This window comes from Cetorhinus maximus, chromosome 13, assembly GCF_964194155.1.
Source record: "Cetorhinus maximus chromosome 13, sCetMax3.hap1.1, whole genome shotgun sequence".
Taxonomy (NCBI): domain Eukaryota; kingdom Metazoa; phylum Chordata; class Chondrichthyes; order Lamniformes; family Cetorhinidae; genus Cetorhinus; species Cetorhinus maximus.
Window position 1 is genome coordinate 35,842,938 of NC_135891.1, and position 26,814 is coordinate 35,869,751.

General features: G+C 41.9%; 1 protein-coding gene across 3 annotated transcripts in view; it reads left to right on the forward strand.

Moving 5' to 3' along the window:
- LOC144688544 (extracellular sulfatase Sulf-2-like) overlaps positions 1–26,814 on the forward strand; it is a 351,599-nt gene that overhangs the window by 281,234 nt on the left and 43,551 nt on the right. For all 3 annotated transcript variants that reach the window (XM_078555259.1, XM_078555258.1, XM_078555260.1), the window contains 4 exons: positions 7,580–7,755; positions 11,823–11,951; positions 15,453–15,509; positions 15,613–15,739. In XM_078555259.1, coding sequence (XP_078411385.1) covers positions 7,580–7,755; positions 11,823–11,951; positions 15,453–15,509; positions 15,613–15,739 — 489 coding nt within the window. The remainder of the gene's footprint in view (positions 1–7,579; positions 7,756–11,822; positions 11,952–15,452; positions 15,510–15,612; positions 15,740–26,814) is intronic.

Below are 26,814 nucleotides of genomic sequence, written 5' to 3' on the forward strand. Positions count from 1 at the left end.
CTCCATCTAACAAGCACTGTCACTGTTATGACACAAGGTAGAGTGTTGGCACCATTAAGGTATGACAGTGTGAAAGCGAGCTTCCTAATAAAAATTGCGCAAAAGTAGATCAAGTGACCCATCATGTAACTTCTTTTCCCCCTGTGGGATCATCTGCTTGCTAGTTTACCCAGCATTTCATTCCATAACTGAATCATTCTATAGGTGAAACTGACAATCTTCAAAAAGCGATATTATTAGTTTGGTATCACTTTACACCAATGGGTACGTTGGGAGCTAACTTCTCTTTTGGCAGGTTTACTTAAATCATCGCCACTCCCATTAAAAATTTAAAAAAGCATTCTTCCTGATGACTGTCATTTTGGAGGGGGTTAAAAATCCAGCATAGAATAGTACTGCTGAAACAAATTATCCCCATAACAGACTCTGCCTGTAAGTGGCATGCATTTACAGCACTTTGCATTGTTATCACTACTTTTACTAAGCATCACCATGGGACAAGCATTTTTGCACAGAGTGGCACTTGTCCTATCCTCACTGTGATGTATTTGCATAAGGTAGAGCAGAAACAAAAAATAATTGTGGTTGGCATTATTAAATGTGAGAGAGAGAAAAATGAAGAGGTCAGTTGGACGTGTGCAAGAGCAGACCAGGTGACCCCTAATGTGGCATCAACCATAGTCTAACCCCTATTTTATGAAGCATTAGCCCTCTAGGTTAAAAAAAGGGGGCTAGTTTTTTGTTGCCAGTACAGTTGCCAGCAGAAATTTAGTGAATTGCCTAACCGATAGATTCAGCGTTGATGCTGGCAAATTTTCAGGACTACCTTAATTTAACTATCTGAGGCAGACACCCGATGGTATCGCGGTATTGTACATTCCCACTGAGGGAGTGTGGGAAATGGCTGCTGCTGCAGGATTCCAATGCCTGCCACAATCTAAGGAATCAGACAAAAGCTCCAATTATCATTCTCCATAGCTGCTGATTGACTTGCTGTGTGCACCTAGCATTTCTGTTTTTGTTTTGCAATATAATTGGTTAGCAATATATTTGAAAACTTAATGTAATAATCAGATGGCTTTATATACATTGTTTGCCGAGTATGCCCATCTGTGCTGTCAATATAACTTATTTTAACAAGCGCATGGTGCTATCAGCAAAAACAATAGCAAAATACTTTTGTAAGCATATTCATTAAGAAAATGTTTTTTCCTGAAATTGAAACATAACATGCAATAATACAAGGAAATGGGTCTTGACTGTTTCCAGTCTAAGCTTCTGGCTAATTAGAAAGGATGGGGGTTAAATTCGATATCCCCTGAAAATGGCTGTGGGAATTGCGATGTGTGGTTAACCAGCGTCTGTTGATTGCAATGAAGCTGCCATCTTCACACTGCTTGCTCATTTCAGCATCCAATCAATGCTAATCAACACTATTGATCAGCTGGACACATGAGCAGCAATATTGTGAGTGGCTAGTACCAATTAAAGCCAGCCTGCACTGCTTAAAGTAGCCTGCATCTCAATGCGGAAGTGCATTGTGGCTGGAGCAGGTGCTGGCAGTTGCACAGACTCTCATCTGGGAAACATTGAAGAATGGTACAGCATGGGAGCAACACAGGAGTCCTTGGTGAAGAAGGAGTAATGTCCTGTATCTGCAGGGGCTTATGAGATCCACCAAACACGACTCAGAAGTCAGTGAGAGCAGGTAGCTGTGGAGATCCATGCTGGGAGTCGAGCCCCAAACACCTAGATGCAGTCTTGCATGAAGTTCAATGACCTCACACAAGTGGTCAAGGTCAGTGAATGCATCTTCAAATGTCAAATCCTACCAACTGCACCATTAGTCTCGAACACAGTATATTCACAACAACCCATCACTCATCTACCAACAATCTCTATCAACACCTGATATTTGCATACTGTCCCGAACCCTCACACACTTAGCACTACTGAAAGGCAGTACTGTGCGCGTACACATAAAAACACACAAACGCACACATATGCACAGACACATGCATGCACACACATGCATACATGCGAATATATGCACACACACGAATATATGCACACACACATGCACATATACAACATACGCATATGTACACGCGCACACATTTGCACAAGCACATACATGCACACACACAAACACATGTACATGCATGCACACATACACATATGCACACACATACATGCACACATATGCATACGCATACGCATACACACTTGCATATACATACACACACATGAACACATGCACACGCACGCATACACCCGCACACACGCACACATATATATATATCTACACACACACACACTCACACATACACACTTTGGGAAGTCAGGAGGTGAATTAGCTCACATTTCTTCAGATTGAATTTTACTTGCCACTTTTCTGACCAGTCCATTGGTATCATCCAGCAGTCTACAACTTTCTTCCTTACTATCAATCCATGACCAGTTTACAATGCACAAACTTCTGAAACATGTCCCCTACATTTAAGTCTAAATTAATGATATATGCCCATGAAAACAAGGGACCTGATACACTTGTTCATCCTTCAAGGCAAAGACCACATTCATCATCTGAAGTGTTTGGTAGGATTCTGGTGGGTACATAGGTAACTTGACTGATCTGCGCCCAGAAGGTTCTGCTGTAAGTGGGACAGGATACCACGGATGATTGAGATTCGGATAAGTTGCTGGCTTGGGATTTTTTCTCCTTGCGTTTTCTTTCTGCCTTGCTTTCGATTGCTTGTATTTGGTTGCGCCAGGAGCAGCGATCCCGTATGAGTTTCTCCCAGGACTCAAAGTCAATATCAAAACTCCTAATTGAAGTCTCCAGAGTGTCCTTTTAGTGCTTCCTTTGACCGCCAAGAGAGCGAACTCCAGACTCTAGCTTTCCATTGAAGATTAGCTTTGGTATGCGAGTGTCAGACATTCTGGCTACATGACCAACTCAGATGTGGCTGTTTCAACGTGATGTGGGACCGTAACGTCGATTAGCATTGGAAAGTGCTGGCCGCAGGAATTAGAAGAAATAAATGCACACTTAACTGGTCTTGAAAATTACGTTGACATTTCTGTTCGCTGGAGCTGTTAGGTGCCTGCATCGAAAGACTCTTTGAAGGCCTCAGCGATATGTAGCTCCAGTGGATTCAAGGAAGCCACACCCTCTTTTTTATGGCACTTGCTGCCATAGAGCAGGTAAGTTTAAAGGGCCAGGGAAATTGGCAGGCCAGGGAGAAGGTAAGTGTCTCAGGTAAGTAAGTGGATAGGATTTGGGGGGTGGGGGGTGGGAGTTCCCTGGGCGGGTGGGGGGGGTCGGTCAGATGGACAGAGGGCTGAAAGTGTGGGGCTGTCAGCCGGAGGTCCGGTGGGAGGGGTCAGAGGTCTGTGGGGACGGAGTCCAAGAACTGGGGCGGTGGAGGAGGAACCTTGAGCTAGTGGTGGAGGTCTGGGGGTGCAGGTCCAGGGGCATCGGAGATCGGGATGGAGGCTTGTGGGGCGTGTCTGGGGTCGTGGAGGTGTTTTGGAGGCCCGGTGGGGCCGTGGTGTGTTGGAGGTTGTGGGGATGTCGTGGTGGGGGGTGGGGTTGGAGGTCTGGGGGAGGGTGGGGCCCCCGAAGTCCTGGGGATTGGGATTGGAGGCCGGGGGGTTGGGGGATCAGAGCTTGTGAGGGTTGGGGGATTAGAGTTGTGGGGATTGGGGCGACGGAGGCTCGGAGGTCGAGGGGTGGGATTTTGGAGGTTGGGGGGTTTCGGAGGTCAGGAGGCTGGGGGGGTTCAGAGGCCGGCGGTTTGAGGGGTGGCAGCAGTTGGGGGTGGGGTTGTCAGTCGGTGAGGATGGGGGGTCGGGAGTGTGGGAGAGCCCCAATGGGTTGGTCTGGGCCTTTACAATTGTTCTCAGAAGTTAAAAGAGGTTTTAATTCTAAATTTCTCTGAGTAACTATTGGTGTAACCCTGGTGGAACCATCCGAAGTTTGCGATTTGAACTGCATTTTCGGATGGTACCCAGTGCAGTGCAATTGTCCAGAAGGAGTGTGCACTTCTGGGAAATTGCTGTGCAAACCTTTACCTGGGAACTTCCCAGAGGGATTCCGGAAGTTATGGGCCATGGATGTTTGACATGCCAGCTCAGGTAAGCACCTCAGCATCTGGTGTTTACGAACATCAGTCTGGGAGCGAAGAGGAGTAAGTTCTGCCTACCAAACCAAAGTCTATACAACAATAGTCCTGCCCACTTTGCTCTGCACATGTGAGATTTGGACTGTGCACCAGCATCATGCTAAGAAGTTCAACCACTTTCACTTGAGTTGCTTTCAGAACCTTCTGATAACAGGACAAAATACCAGACGCTGAGGTGCTCACCCGAGCCGACATGCCTAGCAGGGACCTAGTACTAGAACTCCACTGGAAACAGTTTTTCAGACACAAAAACATTACCACTCTTCGGAAAGTGAATGTAGCTTGTCACTTTTCCTTGGACCTCATAGGCTTTTAGTTTTCTGACCAGACTGCCATGTGGGACTTTGTCAAAAGCTTTGATAAAATCCATGTTAACTGCACCAAATGCAGTACCCTCATTGACGCTCGGTGTTACCACCTCAAAACATTCAATCTAGTTAATCAGACATGACTTTCCCTTTAGAAATAAATGCTCTCCCCATCGTTGTTCTCCCCTCTTGCCCTACCCCTCAGCTGCTCACCATACAGTTGGTTGCTGTATGTGGCTGTAACCCCTTGTGATGGTGAGTTTATGCAGCATGTTGCAGACCATCATGAGCCCTAACACCCAGTCTGTGGAGTACTTCAGAGCTCCTCCAGAGGAGGTCTGGCAGCAGAAACATTGTTTCAGCATTTTAATGGACTGTGCTATTTCAATTTCCATAGCAGCATGGCTTTCATTGTGATGTACATGCATGGGTTGCACACCAGAGCAGCAGCCAAATCACCAGCGGATAGTCCTTTTCACCTCGTAGCCACCTTTTGGTTTGCCCTGGTGGCTCAAGTGCAACAGTCACAGCGGAATGAAGAGTGAAGACATCATGATTGTTGCAAGGATACTAGGAATCTGTATGACCCCCTGCCTATGCTCACTCACCAGTTGGATGTTGAGGGAGTGAAAACTCTTTCAGTCTAGTCTAGGACAGGCTTGGCATGCAGTGCCTTTACAACGATGTGCATGTAGCCATTGGCACCCTGTGACATAAGGAAACCTGCAATCCTAATGAAGTTGCACACTCACTCTGTCTGCTTCTCTTTGGCAACCACACAATGAAATATAATTGGCCCTCATTGAGCTGAGAGTCTCAGTCACCTCACTTATGCAAGAGTAGACGGCAAACTTTGAGATGTTGCAAACATCTCCAGCTCTAGCCTGGAAGGAAGCAGACACATGACTGTTCATGGCCACAGTCAGTTTCACAGCCACAGGCAGTGTCACCTTTGCTCTGCTCTGAGGCCTCAGTTGTGGCTGCTGCAGGTGGCAAATTTCACCCGGGACGTCCAAAATGAAACATTGACATTTTCACAAATGTTTCCTCTCTGAGATTTCAGGTCGGACAATTGGTCCCTGAGCACCCTGGGCAGATATGGCCTCCTGATGAAAGTCTTTCTCCCCTCCTGCTTCGTCTTCCAATAGTTTGTCTTGCTCTGCATGGCCTCTGTTCATTCTCCAAGTCATGCAGTGTTCTAAGGGAAATGCATACCAGTACACTCTGGAAGAAGTTGGTTTGTGCAGAAATCTTGGAGTCAGCAAAAACACGTTGAGCACATGACACACCACTTCCTGTCATCTTTTGGAACGCTAAGCAACTATAGAAAGTAATAAATACTTGTAAAATCAAAACAATAACCAGAAGAAATCAAGCAGCAACTACGCTGTAAGTATTTAACAAGACCTGCCTACTGCATGATCAGAGAGGGCAGCTGGAGTGTTGAGCTGGTCTCAAATCATGAGTGCACATTCATTGATGTCATGATCTGCCTGCTCACCCCACAAGCCCGTGAATGCCATTTTGGAGCTCTAAGGGCATTTGTCGCACCCAGAAAACAGGCACAAATACTCCCGACTTCTCACCCCTAAAAACTAATCTCTAACAGTAAGTTACTACCATGAGTGCATTTTGGGTTTTATTTATTTAATGATACATGTATCTCGAATGGAATTATGATAAATCAGAAGACTCTTATTTTCATAGGGCCAGAAGTATTATTCCATGTGACATAGCTGCTGCTAGGGTAGAGTTGTGTGTTGTCTTGTACCATTAAGGACACTTGGGTCTAATTGGTGTAAATAGGCACATCTTGAAGTCAATTATAAGTTAATTGCTGTTCCTGGGCAAGTTTGTTTGTACACATGGTGATGCATCTAACACAGGAGCAGATAATAATGGCTTGAACATCTCAAGGGACAACTAGCCAGAGGGTGAGGTCCTTTCCCAGGTGTGCTGAGAAGAACAGCGATGAGGACATTGAGAACCCAGTAATGAAAGGAAATTGCTGGTCTCACACAAATAGTTGTGTGAGGTATTGGAAGTTCTTCCAAGGAGTTTCATCATTATGGTTGAAAGCACGGGAGAGTCTGTTATCAGCATGTGTGGTATCATCACGCGTGGTATCAGTCCTCTGCATTCTATCTGGGAAAGTATGGCAACCTCAGCGGAGTTCCTTACAACAGAATTCCATGTTTGGACACTTTGTAGCTTCGGAAGCTCAAATGCTGGCATGCAGACTTTGGGCTCAGACTCAAACTTGGACAGATTGGTGGAACAAGTGGATAGAGACTTCCAGAGAGTCACTCATTTTCTGCTGTCTTCCCTCCCGTAGATCGTTAATGAGTCCAACTCCATTGCAGTAGCAATGGTGCAGTGGGATTGGCACATATGGACCTCTCTCACTATATCAGCACGCTTGTTCCATTGCCACTCCATCAACCAGTATCCAGTACAGTGCCAGCAATTCAGCTGGACCTAACTGCCTTGTAACAAGTCAAAATACAGCAGTCTGTAATCAGTCCTCTGGGGCTTGAACACCAGCCACAGATGAGCAACAGGAGCCTTCCATTAGCTTAGCTGAAGCCACTGGTGGAGCATCTTGTAGGAGTAGGGTGAGGGAATGTATTAAGAAAAGCCCAATGGGTTGAGAATATCAAGAGATTTTAATTTAATCTTCAGTTTGTAAATAAATTTTTTAACATTTGGGAGTTTGGTGTTTGGTCTCTCTCCATTGCAGCTAGTTAGCCTGCGCTGCTAGAATGTCACTGTTATAGAACTTAATACAGAAGGAAGGGAATGGTGAAGGACATAATGAGGACTGTGAATGCAGTGAGGCTTCTTGCCGCAATTTAGGTGAATAAGTTGAGCAGGTCAGTGGAAGTGCTGATGGATCAATTGCTCCCTGGCCTCTGTTAATAACACAAGTTAAACTAGTAGAGTTAAAAGATAGCAAAATATTTGAAAGGAATAAAGGTTACATTTGTAACAATGTATATGCAGGAGTACCTAGAAAAAGATGGTGTAGAAGAGGTTAAATTATACATTATTTCCACTAATTAAGTGTTTATATTGATCTTTCAGCTCTATAACATGCTTGTTGAAACAGGAGAGGTGGACAATACGTACATCATTTACACAGCAGACCATGGCTATCACATTGGACAGTTTGGACTTGTGAAAGGAAAATCAATGCCGTATGAGATTGACATCCGAGTGCCATTTTTCATGCGAGGTCCAAATGTGGAGCCAGGATCAATGTAAGATATTATTAAATAATTGTACCTGCATATCAGTTGAAGCAGGTCTTGGAGCCAAAGTCCATCAGTTGGGCAGTAGAAGCTACTTCATGTGTTCACTCTTGAGAGCTTCCATTTTATTCACAGCAACCAATTGATTCAAATATATAATGACTTCTGTTGGTAACAGTAGCTGGGATTTTGCCGGGCCAACAGGGGTCTCGCCCACCGGTCAGAGAACCGGCAGGGAGCCCCCGTCAATTCCATGCAAGAGGCCTGATGGTATCAAGTGCCAGTCAGAGGCTGGCAGCTTCTCATGCTGCCAGCACCAGTGGGGGTGGCTGCTGGTGGCCTTGCACCCACCAGAGGCCCAGGATCATTTTGGAACTGCAGACCAAAGGTGAGTGAAGGTGAGATGGGGGTTGTGGCAGAGGGAGGAGGGTCAGAGGCAAGGGTTGGGGGTTAGATTTCAGCGGCTCTCCCCTGCCCAAAGATTTGCTGGGCTGCCTTCCAAGGGCATGGGAAAGCCTTGCGGCCCTCGTTTAATCCCAGAGCCGCCGCAAAATTGTGGTGGGCTCGGGGATAATGGGTGTCAATTGGCTCATTAATGAGCCTAATTGGCATCCCACTGTTGGTGGCCAGAAATCCCACGCCAGCCCATCCGTCCTCTGACTTAATTGGGGGGAGTCCTTGCTGCCACTGGGAGACTGAAGTGAGGCCTCTCCCACAATGAAGTGGGCCTGGCTGCTATGATTCCCACCATGACAGGCTGCGTTAAATCCAGCCCAGTGTTTCTCTGATGTGCATTTTAAATGTAATGTTACTTTTACATATACAACGGACAGTTAGTTAGGCATTTTTATTAGCCATAGTTCAATTTAGCTGTGGATTAGTTTGGCTAATTTGGCAGCAATTCCTCAGTCTAATGATGTTTTGTGCACATAGCCTAAGCTGACGAACAGTCCTCTGTAATACTGAGAAAGTGCTGGTTTTCCAGAGGCACTCTGCTAAGGAAGCAACAAACCAGGGCCTCATCCTCGTCTCCAGTAGTTCAGGTTGATGCTGAAGATTCCATACTACTCAAAGTAGAGAGATTAAGCCAGTATTTTTTTTAAAAAACAGAGTCACTGGTCATTCACCTCAGCTTTTTGTTGTATGTAGCAGAATACTGCGGTGTTTGTCTAAACGACAGCCTCTATACTGGAGTAATTAATTGTTAAAATCTTACCAGCATGGTCTGGATTTTAGCCAAGTCAGGTTGACTCAGGAGCCCTTTAAAATGATGGGTGTGTTCCCTTATGTCTACTGCTCCCTTATGTCCCTTCATGCCCTCGATGCCAAGCTCTGACTCTTCATGCTCATTGTGCACTTTCTAGAAATAGTGGACACCATAGTGTATAGTAGGATGTGTCAAAAATAGCTTTGAGAATTGAATTGAGTAATCCATTGATAACATTCTCCTATGCTTGAAAAAATAAGTCTGAATCAAGCTAATTAAAGTGTCAATAACCCAGGCCCTTTGAAGTTTAAGAAACCACAATCCCTGGAAACCACTTAACTTGTGTCAACAAACATTGTGAAATTATGACAGCAGAGATCAAAGAGCCTGAACTGTTCTCTGGGGAGCTGCTGTTCTATTATTATAACACAACACTGGCATATACCTAGCAATGTGGAAAATTCCCCAGGTAAGCCCTGTACACAAAAAGTGGGACAAATCCAACCTGGCCAATTACTACCCCATCAGTCTACTCTCAATCATCAGTAAGTTGATGGAGGGGGTCATCAACAGTGCTATCAAGTGGCACTTGCTTAGCAATAACCTGCTCACTGATGCTCAGTTTGGGTTCCGCCAGGGCCACTCAGCTCCTGACCTCATTACAACCCTGGTTCAAACATGGACAAAAGAACTGAACTCCAGAGGTGAGGTGAGAGTCACTGCCCTTGACATTAAGGCTGCATTTGACCAAGTGTGGCATTAAAGAGCCCTAGCAAAACTGGAATCATGGGAATTTGGGGGAAAACTCTCTGCTGGCTTGAGCCATACCTAGCACAAAGGAAGATGGTTGTGGTTGTTGGAGGTCAGTCATCTCAGTTCCAGGACATCGCTGCAGGAGCCCCTCAGGGTACTGTCTTAGGCCCAACCATCTTTAGCTGCTTCATGAATTACCTCCCTTCCATCATAAGGTCAGAAGTGGGGTTTTCACTGATGATTGCACAATGTTTTCCACCATTCGCGACTCTCTGATGCTGAAGCAGTCCATGTTCAAATCCAGCAAGGCTTGGACAATATCCAGGCTTGGGCTGACAAGTGGCAAGTAACATTTGCACCACACATTTGCCAGGCAATGACTGTCTGCAGCAAGAGAGAATCCAACCATTGTTCCTTGATGTTCAATGTCATTACCATCACTGAATCCCTCCGCTATTGACATCCCTGGGGGTTACCATTGATCAGAAACTGAACTGAGCTAGCTATATAAATACTGTGGCTACAAGAGCAGGCCAGAGGCTGGGAATGCTGTGGCGAGTAACTCACCTCCTGACTCCATAAAGCCTGTCCACCATCTACAAGGCACATGTCAGGAGTGTGAAGGAATACTCCCAACTTGCCTGGATGAGTGCAGCTCCCACAACACTCAAGAAGCTTGACACAATCCGGGACAAAACAGCCTGATTGATTGGTACCCTATCCACAAACATTCCTTCCTTCCACCACTGACGCACAATGGCAGCAGCATGTGCCATCTACAAATGTTTTAGTTATCTTGTTACTTTATTTTTGGCCAAATGCAAATTGCACGTTTAATTGGCTTTTCTTTGTATATGCATTAAGGAAGATAGAAATTGCTAGATATAAAAAGACCAAGGTCCATCTGAGTTGTATAGTACAACAATAATGGAAAATGGGCGTGTGCAGATTGTATATTCAATGCCAGTATTTAATAATTATACAATTTGATGAATTTACTGAATCTGAAATGAAATCAGAGCTGCCGACTCATATGTCTTGCTGCTGCTGGATTATTAAAGGCTCACTATGGCACTGTTCAAAACCCAGGGCGGTAGATGGACAAAAGTTGGCCCATTCCCTTGAGTTTAAAGATAGATAACTTGTGAAGTAAACTTTTGGGGTGATCCTGTACAGGATATTAAGTTTAAATAATTTCTGACTAACATAATGTGGAATTACTTTTTTTAATAAAACAAATTGCTATGAAGCACGGGTGATAGTAAATGTCACTTGCCCCTGACTGTATGAGGATGAAAGATTTCTGCCATTAGCTACTTATAGAGAAGTGTTTCTTATACAGAGGAACCCCTCCCCGAGAACAAACAAGAGCACTTGGAGTTAATAGCAGAATGACTAAAATTGCATGCATGATTTAAAAGTTATCCTAATTATGGTGGTTTCTGTGAACTTACTATTTTATTAGTAAGCGCTTGAGAAAAAGCAAAGCATATCCACAGAAAAAAAAAAGCAGGATGTTAAAGTTGATTATAATTATTTTAGCTCATTTTTATGGGACTATGGGTTTCCCCAGAGGTTTTGCGGCTGACCCATGCAGACCAGGGAAGCTCCAGCTTTAATCCCAGTCAGTTAATAGATCTTCAGTGGGGAGGAATAGGGGTGTTTAAATTGGTCTTGTTTCTTCTTCTCATTAACACAAAATTAAGGCAGCATTTCCCCTCTTAGTTGACCCTTACTTTAAGTGTGCATGCATGGCTGCGATCAGATGGGCTCATCGACCATCAGAGCAAAGCTCAAGCGGTTCAGAACCATTTGAATTCTGATACTGTAACAATGCCTCAAATTCTTTCCCACTTTATTATCTAGATTCAGTTTCAGTGTTATTCATTCAATTTAGAATTTACTGGTGACTTGCAAATATACAGAGATTTCCTATTTCATTGTGATTTAGACTGAAGGAGTGGAGATTACAATGTTGTAATTTCTTGAGAGAATCTTACTTGGTTAATCCCATGATTGTGATAAGAAACTTTAGCTGTTCCAGCAAGTTATTCAGAACCTTCTGGATGTTAGAGTGCAACAGAATTATGAAGTTTTTTTTGTTCTTTATTCCCAGCGTTCCTCAACTTGTTTTAAACATCGACCTTGCTCCAACAATTTTAGACATTGCTGGCCTAGACATTCCAGCTGACATGGATGGCAAATCTATTCTGAAGCTTCTAGACACTGAAAAACCTGTCAACAGGTGAGAGGGGACAGCAGTTTTGCACTTACTAAATAAGGCAAATTCTGCTTCCATTACATAGGATTATGATATTTTTAGTTGCAGTTTTGCGATCATATTCTGTGCCTCTTTATCATTAAAGCCATTAGTGTGTAGTAACTGACTGACTGAATCAATTAAGTTCCATTTTACTACATGGAACTACTTGATTTGCCATGATTTTTCCTTTGTTCTGGGGATCCTTTTGAACAGTTCTGTTCACTTTTGCATGGAATCCTCAAACCCATGACTTTGGACTTTATAAATGTGTCATGGTTACTATAGAGTTACTACATTTGTTATATCAGCAAACATTTGATCATGAAAAATTAATGAAAACTTGGCCAATGGAACAATAGTTACCAGAATTTATGTTTTTGAATACATAATTATGGACCTTCATTCACACCTTCCAAAGTTTTTCTAATCAATCATCATTAATATAATGGGGAAAGAACTGACAAGGGAAAGTGTAGTTGATTGGGGAGCTGTGTGAAGGAAACTGTATAGTCTATGTATTGCTTTGGGCATATAGAATAGTTCAGAATAGAATGGAAGTGTTCAAAAACTGGAGTTTTGGATTAAGCATGGGGTCTTGAAACTGCTTGAATTTCATTTGCATGAAAACGATGAATGTATAAGTCAGGAATTTCTATAATGAATGGTCACAGTAGCTTTATACACAGATGATGATTAACAATCTACCTCCATTGGTCTCGGCACCAACTATCTGAAAGATAGTTCTGTACTGGTTATTTTGAGGAGGGTGGTAAATTTCACCTGTTTTTCCAAGTTACTGTTTCAAGGTATTCACAATGATTCTGTAGCTAGATCGCTAGTAGTAGCAACAAGAGTATTAGCAGCAGAGAAAGGCCAAAGAGGAACAAAAGTTTCCCACACCTCTTTTTAAGAAGTTAAATGATGTGAGATGTAACATTCAAGCTGAATAATTATCATCTTTGTAAGGGGTCTATTTTAATGCATGATCATTAGTTTAGATTCTGTATTTTCAAAGCCATGAAATGTTTGTTTAGCTTTCACAATCATTCTACCTGGGAAGTCGTTTTTTCTCATTTGCACAACAAATCGTTAGTCTGATTTTTTTTTGCTATATGGCCACTTGTATCAATATGTGAACTAATTAAATAACCAGTGTAATGGCATAACATGTAGCTAACCAGTTGCAGTACTGGATAATCATAACTTACAGCTTCAGAAAACAGAACAGACTTTGAGGAACATTCACGCCACACAAGTGCCAGACAATGACCATCTCCAACAAGAGAGAATCCAACCATCGTCCCTTGATGTTCAATGGCATTACCATCACTGAATCCATCATTATCAACATCCTGGGGGTTACCATTGACCAGAAACTGAACTGGACTAGCCATATAAATACTGTGTCTAGAAGAGCAGGTCAGAGACTAGGAATCCTGCAGCGAGTAACTCACTTCCTGATTCCCCAAAGCCTGTCCACCATCTATAAGGCACAGGTCAGGAGTGCGATGGAATACTTCCCACTTGCCTGGATGAGTGCAGCTCCAACAACACTCAAGAAGCTTGACATCATCCAGGACAAAGCATCCCACTTGACTGCATTACATCCTCAAACATTCACTCCCTCCACCACCGACGCACAGTAGCAGCAGTGTATAACATCTACAGGAAGCACTGCAGGAATTCACCTTCAACAGCACCTTCCAATCCCATGACCACTTCCATTTAGAAGGTCAAGGGCAGCAGATAGATGGGAACACCACCAACTGGAAGTTCATTGGAAGTCACTCACCATCCAGATTTGGAAATATATCGCCGTAGCTTCATTGTCGCTGGATCAAAATCCAAGAACCCCCTTCCTAACAGCACTGTGGATGTACCTACACCACATAGACTGCAGTAGTTCAGAAAGACAGTTCATCACCACCATCTCAAGGGCAACTAGGAATGGGCAATAAATGCTGGTCCAGCCAGTGAAGCCGACATCCCGTGAATGAATAAAAATAACATTCTGAGCTAACACAATACATAAACTGAAAATGCTAGAAGTGCTCCGCAGGTCTAGCCGCAGCAGTGGAGAGAGAAACAGATGGCAAAATTACCCCAACCATTTGGAGGTGAGCAGGGTGCAAAAGTCCCAGGACATTAGGTCAGGATCCCAACATAATCCCACCCTCTTCCAGCTTTCCCTGGAGGAGGATTGAAGTGAACAGGGATCCTTCCCGGATCTATTGGGTAAGCAACTAAGAAATGCTTAATGTTGTTAAGCCAATTATCAGGTGTTTCAACCCTGAATCCTGGATTTCCCAGCCAGGGGACCTGTTTTCCAACCTGTCAGTTATCCGCTAGGGTCACCAAGGCAATTGCACAGTGGGAAGAGCTTCTTCAGTGAAACTGACAAGCTGGGAAGCCTTTGGCCAGTGAATCTGAAGAGCTGCAGCCATGACCATTGAGGTACTGCTGTTCAAAGCGTTTCTCAGTGAGGGTGTTTTCACTTCTCAACAGGTGATTACCAACTTCATGGAAGGCACTCCGCCTTTATAGCGCCGCATTCATCTTTAGCTGCACTTCCCTGCGGCCAGCCTTCACCACAGCATGGAGGCAGCTTTAGCAGTTGCAGCTTACACCTCTGTTGAGGGGCAAGAGCAGAAGCAACACCACCATCAGCAACATCACCATCAGCAGGAGCACACCAGAGGCAGCAGCTGCCTTCTCCTCAATCGCATGCAGAGTAGAAGGGATGGACACAGAGATTCAGTTGGAAGGAGTCGAGCCCCTCAACACAGGGTCTACAGGCAGGGGATCAGCTCCCTTGACATGTTTGAGTATAAGTGCCTCAGGAGACTTAGGCTCTCACTGCTGATATCTGTTGCCTCCTGGAACAAGACGTCTTTTCCAGTGGAGCAGGTGGGCATGCATTGCCAATGGCCGATTAGCTGCTGTCATTGGATTGAGGAGCCTGGAGGGAGGATGATATTTGGTTTTCTCTTGCAAAGTACAACTGCTGGGCACGCTGGTCAGAGTCAGGTTCCAAACTTGAAAATGGTGCTGCCATTCCGGCAGAGACTAAAGCAATAAGATTCTGCTCAGAGTTTAAATTTCAGATCGCTGACCTCTCATTAATTCTGTTTCATTCTCCACAGATGCTGCCTGACCTGCTAGTTATTTTCAGCACTTTTTATTTCAGATTTACAGCATTCACAGTATTTTGCTTTTAAAGCATGAAAGTTGTTCTTATCACTAGGTGGCTTTCAGATCAGTGGTAATGTTAATTGTCCCAATATTGCCGTAGGGCTATAAACTAAACACAACTAGCAGTAACCCATTCTTCACTAAGCCAAAGTAATTTCAGTCAGTTCTCTACTTCGATTGTTCAAATTATACTATGTCTAAAACAGGAATACCAATTTCATACAGGTTTCAGTTGAACTAATATAACATATAAACATGAATTCAGTTCAAAATTTATCAAAATATTTTCAGGTTCAACTCAAACAAGAAGACGAAGATTTGGCGAGATTCTTTTCTTGTGGAAAGAGGGTATGTTGTTAAATTTTTTTTTAATGTAATTGCTGCTTTTTCAAGTTGTTCATTTCATCATTGTGATAGCAAATACTAATGGTGCAGTGTTTTGTTTTGTTAGTAAACTACTGCATAAGAGGGACGAGAGTAAGAACACTCAAGAGGAAAATTTTCTACCTAAATATGAAAGAGTGAAAGATCTTTGCCAGAAGGCGGAATATCAGACATCTTGTGAGCAATTTGGCCAGGTAGGTACATTCCATCACTGAAGCTGGTGAACTGCATGACAAAGTCGTAAAACTGAACATACATGCAAACTTCTTCAAAGGAACTGGCAAGAATCTTGGTTCATTCTTTAGTAGTGTTTTTTTTATGTAATTGTACATCAATTAGTGTGAATATGTGCATTTACATTGAAAGGCCCATAATATGTAGCTAGCATTGTTCAGTTTGAAAGGTCTGGATATGTAGTAGGGAATGAAAACTATCAAAGTATAGGTCAGTTAGAAAAGAGGGGAATGGCAGTAGCCTGAGAAAAGATTAGTATTCTAGGTTTGTATAAAAACACCAAGATTTAAGATAAGAAATTGTGTAAAAGTGTACATACTATGGAAATTGGAGTTATTGACATTTTATTCTGTCGATTTACACTAACCTTTTTCAGTATGGAATTTGGTTTTCAGTCCATTAATTAGGAATTAGGAATGATGATTGCATGCAGCCAGAAAATCTGAAGATTAAATTGTACTTAGTCATGTAGTAATGCCTATTAGTAACAAATTCAAGGCCAATTTTGTGTCGTGGGCTCTCACCAACTGGAGACTGCATTGAACCTGCCCTGGCTCATCTCATTAACAACTGTCCAGTTGAAGTAATCTTTTTAATCATTTAATCTGCCAAGATTGGTTTTAAACTCAATGGAGCATAAATTCTAAAGTTCACAACGCAACAATTATGAATCAGTATCATCCAAACATACTGCAACACAAAAAGAAGTTGTTTATAAAGGTGCTGAAGTCTACAGAGAATGATGTGACACGTCTTCCTAATCAGGTTGAAGACCTGCAACCGTGCCTGTCCCCAGTTGGTTAAGCGCTGCTGCCGATGTTTTTTGTGCCACCTTGTTCTGCAAGAAAGAGAGGTGTGTTGGTGAATGTGGTACAGTGTGTTTGGCTATCATGGTTGAATAGCGGACAGTGTGTGCACACTGTGAGTTGTGGGTGTAAGGCTTGCAGCAGTGCTAAGCTGAGGGTGAGGCGAAACTATGACTGTGAGGTATGAGTCATAATTGCTAGTGATTGTTGGTAGCTGAGTGACCGGGGTACGGCACATTGAGCAATGTTTGGGTCACTAGCAGTGCAGTTGGTCGACTATGGCATTTTAAGATGTATTCATTAACCTTTCACCACTCATGTGACATCACTTGCCCCACGGCATCCCGGTGTGTTCTGGGCTAGACTGCTGCAATGGATATCTGTTCTCAATACCTTTGCAATGTCTTTCTGGAGGGCTTCCTGCCCCCTGTGGATAGAGGGCATCTTATCTTTACTCCATCTTCTGTAGCATCTAAGAATCTTTGAGGACGCTCTTGGCACTAGCTGATCTTCGTACTGCCACCTTCTCATTTTTGTTTTCATTAGCCTCCAAGAAAATTTGGGGCTGGACTAGAGCACTTGTTCAGTGTGATCACAATTTCCTCTGGTTTGTTCTGTACTGTTTTGGCTATCTAATTTAATATTCTACTGGTATTGTTGATTTGTGTTCTTCTACTTGATAATTGAAAACAGTTCTTTCCCAATCCATTTAATTTTAATTCTACCCTAATTTCTTTACATTTAAAGTTCTAAAACTCATTCCTGCTCTTTAGTAAACCTAAATCTCAGATCATATTAAACTTGATCACCCTTTCATCACAGTCCGTCAGGAATTCTGCAATTTACATTTCCTGCATATTGTCAGCATCATTAATGATCACTCGGCCAAGATAAGCACTGTCTCTTGTGACTTCCTTTGCAAACTGATTCACAAAGCAACTAAGCGATATGTTTATCAAGTCTGGCTCTAAACTACTTGGGTTTTTCCCATCATTTTTAGGTTGGCTGAAGTCTCGCATTAAAATAACTTTCCTGTTCTCAAATACCGTTTTTGTTTTTCTTCATCGAGCAAACTGTTCCACTTTAATGTTGTTCTATTATATACCTCTAGAGTTAGCTTGGATTTCTTTCAAGTCAAATACTTCTTTATGTCACCTCCTTGCCTCCATAGGGTCCACTTCTTTTACCTCCCTATTTACCTGTATTGAATGCATTTATTTTTCCTGTGGTACATTTCTAGAGGCCGGGATTTTCCAGTCCCGTCCACAGCAGGAATCATTGCGAGCGGGATAGAAAATTTGATGGACCAGCCAAAGGCCCTTTGACTTTGAGTGGGAACTTTCGGTCCACTGACCAATATTGATGTGCACACTTCAAGGTTAAATGCATCACAGTTCTCCCAACATCCAGATCTTCCCACTAGGGAGTGCTGATAACAATGAGGCCTAGGGAAACCCTGACTTATCTCCACCCCTCTTCCCCACCCCCCCGACCACCTCTTTTTAGCATGCGAATAATAACCTGGCAGCACGCTACTCACCACTGTCCCCCAATGAAACCAGATTATTCAGTACAGAGTAGGCCTAGCATCTTCCTGTTCTGTATAAAACACCACACCATGTAGTGCAATTTCCCAGTGAGCCAAATCACACATATATATATATATATATATATATATTATATTTGAAGTATTATTGATTTCTCTTTATATGAATGTAAAAGTTTTGTGCAATAAATGCCCTTTTTTTTGCCAGTCTGAAATCCGAATTCTGCAACCTGCCAGCTAAGGATTCAGAACATGTACAGGGTTTATTGTATAAAATCCATTTGAAATAATTTCAGTGAAGCTTCTGATTTAGCTGCAGCATGTTAAGTGCAATCCCTTTCGTGGAGAAAGAGCAGTCTTGGCCTCCTGATAAAGTGCACCATTACATTCATTCCAGTAATTATATCACAGATGGTCAAAGCAATTCCTTTGTCAGAGTTTTTAACAGAAATGTTAATAAACTATCATTGACATTGCTACATTAAAGATCAAAATCCCAAAAGAGGTAAATTTTACCTTTTAAATGTAATTAAATAGTAACATTGTGGCTGCAAAGAATAATTTACAGCCGTAATGTGGATTATTATGCAAAGTGTGCTGCATATAGTGTGGTGCGTTAATATTGATGCTGCAGGCCTTCTCATTTGCATGAATTCACTTTTGTGGTAGAGCTGAAAGATGCAGACAGATTCAGGCTGTTCCAATTTAGTTATATATGCTCAGTACACTTCTTGCAGGGCTGAATGTCGCCTACAGTCCACTGTGCGCTTATGTGCATATATCGTAGTGCCTATAATTGTACGTGGTTTTGATCCAAAGCTAAAAATTACTGTTTAATTAGTAGACACACTCAACTGGGGTATATGATCTTTTGGGTGGACGGTTGGCAATATGAATGTGAGGTGCATCAGAAATTCTTAACCATTTCAAAGTCCGGGCCTCATTTAAACAGAATTAGCTAACTGCTTGTTCCAAATGGGTGTAATAATGCAGTTCACCTTCTTTCATCTGGTGCCTGGTGCAACACTGAGCAGCCTGGAGGCCAATCAGCCATCTCCAAGCGGGTGCGGTGGCAGGGGTGGGGGGTGTTGGTAGAGTAGATGATGTGGTAAGGGTGGAGGGAGGATTGTGTTTGTTAGGATGGGGAGCGCAGAGTGCCATTGGCAGAGACTATTCAACACTTCTGCTCCTCCTAGCCCCACATATACTATTTTTCACACAGATTTATGGAATTCACCAATTGGTTCTAGTAAGGGGAGCATTTATAACAGGAGCTATGTGCAGAAGGCCATAATCATAGCTTCAGGGTGCTATCTACATAATAGGGAAAGGAAGCTCACAGCATGCAGTATTAATATTCTTTCTATAATGGTTCACTAATGGCATAAATTGACCAGTATGAGGTAAGGGATGGGAAACTTTGAGGATAGATTTGGATACTATAACACTTTCTTTTGGAATACAGAAGGCTAAAAGGAGATTTAATGGAGTTCAAATATATTTCAGAACACGGAAACCTTGCTGCATTTTCAAATTTCAGGCAGATAAAGCGCTTGCTGCATGCAAAGACCAGGAATTGCCTCAAAGCTGATGCTGCCCCAACACTGTAATTTCACTGGAAGTGAGGGAGAAGCCTTGTTATACACACATTGCACAACCAGTGAGGCGGCAATGGCAAATTGGGAACTGCTCCAAGGAAATTCCCAAAGCAAAGTTTCCATGGTGCAGTACAATTTTCAGAATAACCCTATGTCTGGCTAAAAAAAACCTCTGATGATGTGGCATATGTCCGATAATCTGGACTTGTTCTACTTGAGCGTATCTACCGTGCAATTGTTTTAGCTAACCAACACATAAGCCTTGGGCTGTATCAAATCTTTTCTCTGCTAAAACCTCCTACTAATCTAAGACCAGTCTGGAAAGTGAAGATACCTATTGACTTCCTTTCTCCACTCCCTTCTTTACCCTTTATCTCCTGCACCCTCTTCTTTCACTTCTAACAACAGCATTAGGAGATAAGCAAATTCTTTGTCACCGTGGCGAAGCCAATTACCTGGCATTCCTTCTGATCTCCTACTGTAACTTCGGCAAAAGGTGGGCAGAAGCTCTGGAGAAACTCAAAGCCCCTTCTTGAGCTCGACTTATCCAACTTCCTGCTCCATTGACTCCATTTCAGTGACTTACGACTGAGGCCCTGTAATTCCCTTCCTCAACCCCTCCTCTCTTTTCAACCTTAAAGGTGCTATATAAATGCAAGTTGTTTTTATTTAGTTCTTATTTATATTTCAGCTTTGTGATCCTTCTGTGTAAAAGCATTGTCAAAATTAAATTATGTTTTCTTCACAATTACATTTTTCTGGCATGGAGTCAAAAACCAACCTTGAACTACTGACGTTTTAGGTATGAATTTCACTTAAATAAAGTGCTGTAATAATTAATACTAGAATTTTTAGTGTTGATTTCAGTTGTAAATTAAGGAATAAAAGAAATTAAATTTCTGTTGATAAATTAGCTGCCAGATTACACTAGCCTTCTCAAAATAGTTGACATCCTGCTCTATTTGTCATGTTCTCTGCATTGTTGCATGAAGCAATAAACTGATTCCCAGTCACAGATCAAGACATTTTGCAGGCTAAATGACAGCAGCAGAAAAAATTCTGCATTTAATTTAGCCACCTATTTATCAGGTGCACTCTAAGTCAATTGTTAAGGGAGTGGCCGCCGCCCCGGCCCGAAAAACCCCTAAAACCCGGCGGAAAAAGTGCCGCAAATAAATAATATATTTTAAAAATCATCGTTAGACCTGCGGGAGAACCCGTCTCCCCCTCAAAAAAACACAAAAAAGCTAAGTCAATTGTTTTTTTTTAACCCCATAGGATTACATAAAATATACAGCATAGAAACAGGCCATTCAGCCCAACCAGTTCATGCCCAGCCTCTATGATCCACTCAAACCTCCCCCCATCTTTCATCATCTAAATATATCATAGCCCTCGATTCCCTTCTTTCTCATATGTTTGTCTAGCTTCCTTTTAAATGCATCACAGATAACTTCACCATTTTCTGTAATTCCTCCTTCAATAAATTCCATTGTTCATAAAAAAGTAGGAAAACAGAAGCAGGTGTACGTCATTCAGCCCTTCGAGCCTGCTCCGCCATTCAATATGATCATTGTTGATCCTCTATCTCCACGCTATGCTCCTGCGCTCTCCCCATACCCCTTGACACCTTTAGAGACCAAAAATCTATTTCCTTCTTAAATATATTCAGTGAGTTGGCCTCCACAGCCTTCTGTGGTAGAGAATTCCACAGGTTCACCACCCTCTAAGTGAAGAATTTTCTCCTCATCTCACTCCTAAATGGTCTACCCCAAGTCCCAAGACTGTGACCACTTGTTCTAGACCCCAAGCCAGAGGAAACACCATCCCTGCATCCAGTCTGTCGATCCCTGTCAGAATTTTATGTTTCAATGAGATCTCTTATTCTTCTAAACTCCAGTGAGTACAGGCCTAGTCAGCCCAATCTCTCCTCATACGACAACCTTGTCATCCCCGGTGAACCTTTGCTGCAAGTATACGGCAAGTATATCCTTTCTTAGGTAAGGAGACCAAAGCTGCACACCCTACTCCAGGTGTGGTCCTGTACAGCTGCAGTAAGACATCCTTGCTCCTGTACTCAAGTCCTCTCGCAATGAAGCTTACATACCATTTGCCTTCTTACGCAATGAAGGCCAACATATCTTTTGCCTTTTTAACATACCATTTGCCTTGAAATATGAATATGAATTCAAATGACAAATTAAACTTCAGAAGATAGAGCTGATCCAAGTACATTTACTCTCAGCTTTCAGCTCTCAGAAATATATTTCTAATTAGCTAAGGTGAATCATGGCCATTTATTGAACCATATGAAATAATTAATCAGGCAGATGTAAACAAGCAAATAGAAAAATATTTATAGTAATGGTCACTTCTAACAGAAATTTTCCTTTTCAACTAATTCTACTGACTAGCTTTTCTCTTTATTTTCAAAAAATCATCACTTATTGCCTAACAAAATTACTCAGTAATTGCTAAAATGGATTTGAGACCTGCAATTCTGGAAAATATTATTTGTCAACAATAATGAAAAATGGCCAATTACAATGCACCTGCTGTAATGACCCTTCAACCCTTGTCAAGGAGTTAATGATTATTTAATTGGTGTAAATACTGTGCAGTGCCCAAATTTGGAGACAAATGGGTCAACAAGTTCAAACAATCAGATTAGATTTACGGATCAGACCCAGCATGTACAGCTTATAGCTATAATGGAATACCATAATCAGAGTTTTGGCATGAGAGATCAGCCCCAGGCATGCTGAAGAGCTAGAAGTTTTATTTTTCTTTGTCACCAAAAGAGGCACATCAGAAAGCAGGAGGACCAGAAGAATTAACAAGCACTAATGAAAAGCAGAAAGGTAAAGTATAAATAATGCTAAATAATGCTATGGAGTAACAGTACAAGATATATGTGAACATTAAGAGAACTGTTACATTGTGTGTTGTACTGAAGCATTAAAATGTTAACACAGATAAGAATGATATAGATATTAGAAATGAAAGCAGCAAGATATCCTATCAGGTTGGAGATTGATCTGATCCAGTTGTTCATCTGCAACAATATAATTGCTGGGGCACTGAGCACCCTATGTCCAACTCATACAGAACTGCAAGCTTCATATCATATTCCACATGAAGCTCTGTGTATTTAGTTTTTCCTATTCTTTCCAGTGTTCTTATGCTCCCTTTCTCCCAGTGCATCCATTTTAAAATTATCATTTTTAAATCCCCGTGACCTTACTGCACCATGCGTGCAGCCCTTCACCCCAACCCCACACACTTCGGTCCTTTACTCTGGTTGGCTAAACATCTCCTCCCCTGCCTCCTTATCAACAACAGAGGTTTCAGTCATCACATTCTGTACTCCAAAATTTTTTTCCTCAATCTTTCTTTCCCCTTGCAACAGTTATTCCTAAAACTTGACTCTTTGCTAACATTTTAAGTAATTATTTTCAGTCTTATTCTCAGTTTTGCATCAATGATACATCCTGTTAAGAGGATTGGTATATGAATACAAATTGTTGCTGTAGCAGGTCGTGTCTAACGTGACCTAAAATAACAATCCTCCATGGGGAAGGGAAAATCTAGAAGGAATTGACATCACAGAGATGGGGCTGGTGTTATGTGCCCCATTATTCATATATCCTGTGATTTGCACAACATGTGCCATCAGTATGTGAAAATACACAGATTGTTTATGGGTGCACCATAGTGCATAAAAGAATAGTGCAGCACCAGATGAATAAGTATGTTTATATACTCATAATATACCATATGCTGTCTTTGAGTCCTTTACTAAGTTTCACATCAATTACTATCCAATCAGTAGAAATAGTCATTTCCCCATCCCCCTATCAAATCTGTTCATGATTTTAAAATTTCTATTAAACCTCCCCTTAGGCACCTCTGCTCTTCTGGAAATGGCCCTAGTATCTCAAATCTCCAGTCATAACTATAATTTCCTAACCCTGGAATCATTCTGGTGAATTAACACTGTACACAGTCTCTAGAAGTAGTAGCAGGTGAGCAGCTGTTTAGCAGCACAGGAGCTGCCGTTCATGTCAGTGGCAGTTTGTGGCAGAGTGATAGAAGGCACCATCTCTGAAACATTGAATGCACAGGGACTGCAGCAAACAAACCCCCTGAGCACTGATGTGGGTACATCAGGATTAAGCATAGATATCTGTATTCCCTGTAGCTCATCAGCTGGCTATGCAGTAATCCATCAGTGCTATTCTGTCACCTGGGAGGCATTTAGTAGTAAACCAGAAGCAAAACTGACAAGTCCACAGCATACAAGGGACAAACACAGAAGTGAACTGCATTCAATAAAAATGTTGCAACTACTGAAAAACTTAAAATCTGATATAAGCTGTTATTTATTTCTTTGTCCAGAATGGAGAATGTCAAATGTCCAAAAACCAAACAAAATGGTTGAATCTTTTGCTGTTCAGTGTGGTATGGAAGTTGATGGCAGTGATGATCTTCACTGTGACTGTAAGATATACATAGTAGCTTCAAGGATATTATTCCAGCAGACCAGTCACTCTCACGGTCCTCCGATGGCTCAGAACTCCTAGTCCAAGCACAACACATAAAAATAGCATTTTGCTATCAAACACAGAGAGCACTACATCAGCTCAGTCCTTAATGCATAGTGCTGTCAATTCAAACCTCACTAAGATAGAGCAACATAATTCACAATTCATGTCACAAAGATAAGTACCAATGATGGAGACCATTTGACATATTTCAGTCTTCTTCCCATAGACGTTTATGATCCGGTTATTTCCTGAATGATTGCAAAGATTTACTTCCCTTACCCTAACCTACGCTGTAGAAATCACTCTTTGGGTGCAGCTTATCAGACTCAACTGCCCATTGTTCAGTATCATCTGCAAATCTGACCAACTTGCATTGCACATTTGAAGCTGTGGTGGTTGGCTAAGTAAATTGGAAGCAGTAGGGATCCCAGCATTAATATCTGGGGTGCTCTCCAAATGCATCTCCCCATCCAACAAAATTTCCATACCTAGTAGCAGCCTCTTTCTCACTTGCAGCAAATTCATTATGCACCTCAAAGTCTTATTTAAGACATTCACAGGTTTAAGCAATAGCCTTCCAGGTGGAATTTTCTGGAAGCCTAAAGAAAAAGGAAGGACTTGCATTTATATAATGCTGTTTATGACCACTGCCAATGAAGTGTAGAAATATTTTAACATAAGAAACATGGGTGTCAGTTTGCCCATAGCAAGGTCCCACAAGCAATGTGATAATGGCCAGATAATCGGTTTTAAGTGATGTTGGCTGAGAGATAAGTGTTGAACAGGACACCAGAACTCCTTGGCTCGTGCCTTGGGAGCTTTCTCATCCTCCTGAGAGGGCAGGTATGTCCTTCGTTCAATATCTAGGTCTTTCTCATGCCAACTTAGAAAACTAACAAAAGCTGACCAACAGCTTTTTAAAAAACTCCTGGCACAACCTCCAGATAACTGACATGTTTCAACAATGACTACACTTCAAAACCACTTTGATTATAAAATGCTTTGGGATACCCTGAGATCATAAAAATCCATGCTCTTTCTTTCAACACCTCAAAAAAAAGCCTTCCCTTATGTAAACAAATGGTCATGTGAACTTTGTAATTCAAGCTGTCAGTAAATAAGACATTCCTTTAATTTTGTTGGAGAAACAATATATAAAGACATAATTGGCGGTGAAATGTATTCGCAACTGCATTTGGTCTCACACACAAGAAAAGCTGATGATTACAAAAGAGGTAGCATGCACTTAGGTAATAAAAGTCCAAAACATTCACTGTCACACTTGCTTCTCTTGAGATGAAGTTTTGAAACATTGCAGGCCTGTGATTACTTTTTCATTCGCTGAAGGAAGAGCCTCAAGGTTGATGAAAACAGATTTGCAGGTTTAGTGCGTATGGTAGCATGTTTTTCTTGCTTCACTACAGTCGAGGTACAGTCAAAACCCTGTCGTTAAAACCTGGTTTAGTTCTTCAAACAGGTAGGTAAAATCCAGCCCAAATCCTCTGCTATGGCACTGGTTCTTAGGCAGAGTCCTGTTCCTTCACTGGTCTGGTTATTTTTTTTCTGTGCTCTGCTCCAAAAATGTGTCTTATTAAATGTCCCTTATCAGAAACCTGCTTTCTGTCATGTGGGCATTGTATCTATTTTTTTTATTATCCCCCTCACAAATGATCTCTGGCAACCTGACCACTGTCAAACAATCGTATCCGAATGTCACCCATATATCATTGCAACATACCATTGTGGTAGAATAAGGTTAATTTCATGCCCATTCTTTGGAATTTCACTCCAAAGCTGAAAAATTTGCGAAAGGTATTGTGAACTAGTTGCTTTAATTATTTGGATAACAGCAGTCATTAATCCAAAGGAAGGGTCTGTTGCATTTTAGTGACTTCTCAATGAGATGTCCCAAAAGTTTGTTTACATTTTAATGTCTTGTCCCAACATGAAAGCTAGCTCCAAGGCCTTGTGTAGTTCCATGTATATTGACAGGAAATAAAAAAGTCACCTAACCTCTCAGCTCCATTTAGTTTTTAAAAATAAATTGTCCATTCTCCATGTTATTTATGGTAAAGTATTCATTTGGAATTTATACTGCATAATCCATCATTCCATATTGCATGAAGCAGAGATGATGCATTCTGGTTAATATTTTGCACTTATATTTCACAATTGATGAATACTTTAATGTAACAAAAGGAAAATACACAGTAACATTTGGAGTTTCAACAGACTAACCAAACCATCACTTATCCAAAAGTGATTTTAACAGTTCTTCATACATTGTATTCCCTTCCCACCCCAACCACAGAACTGGATCATAGAGACAATATTGGGCAAGATCTTAACTCACTTAAAATTCAAACTCAGAGTTAAAATTAGGTTCAGTATCTCATGCAACTCCCCATCCTTGCACGATGACATTTCCTTTTTTGTTATTTATTCTCTCCCTTTCATTGTTTTCCATTTATTATTTCCCTCTCCCTTTTTCCCTCCCTCACCCTTTCTCCCTCCCTCACCCTTTCTCTGTCATCCAAT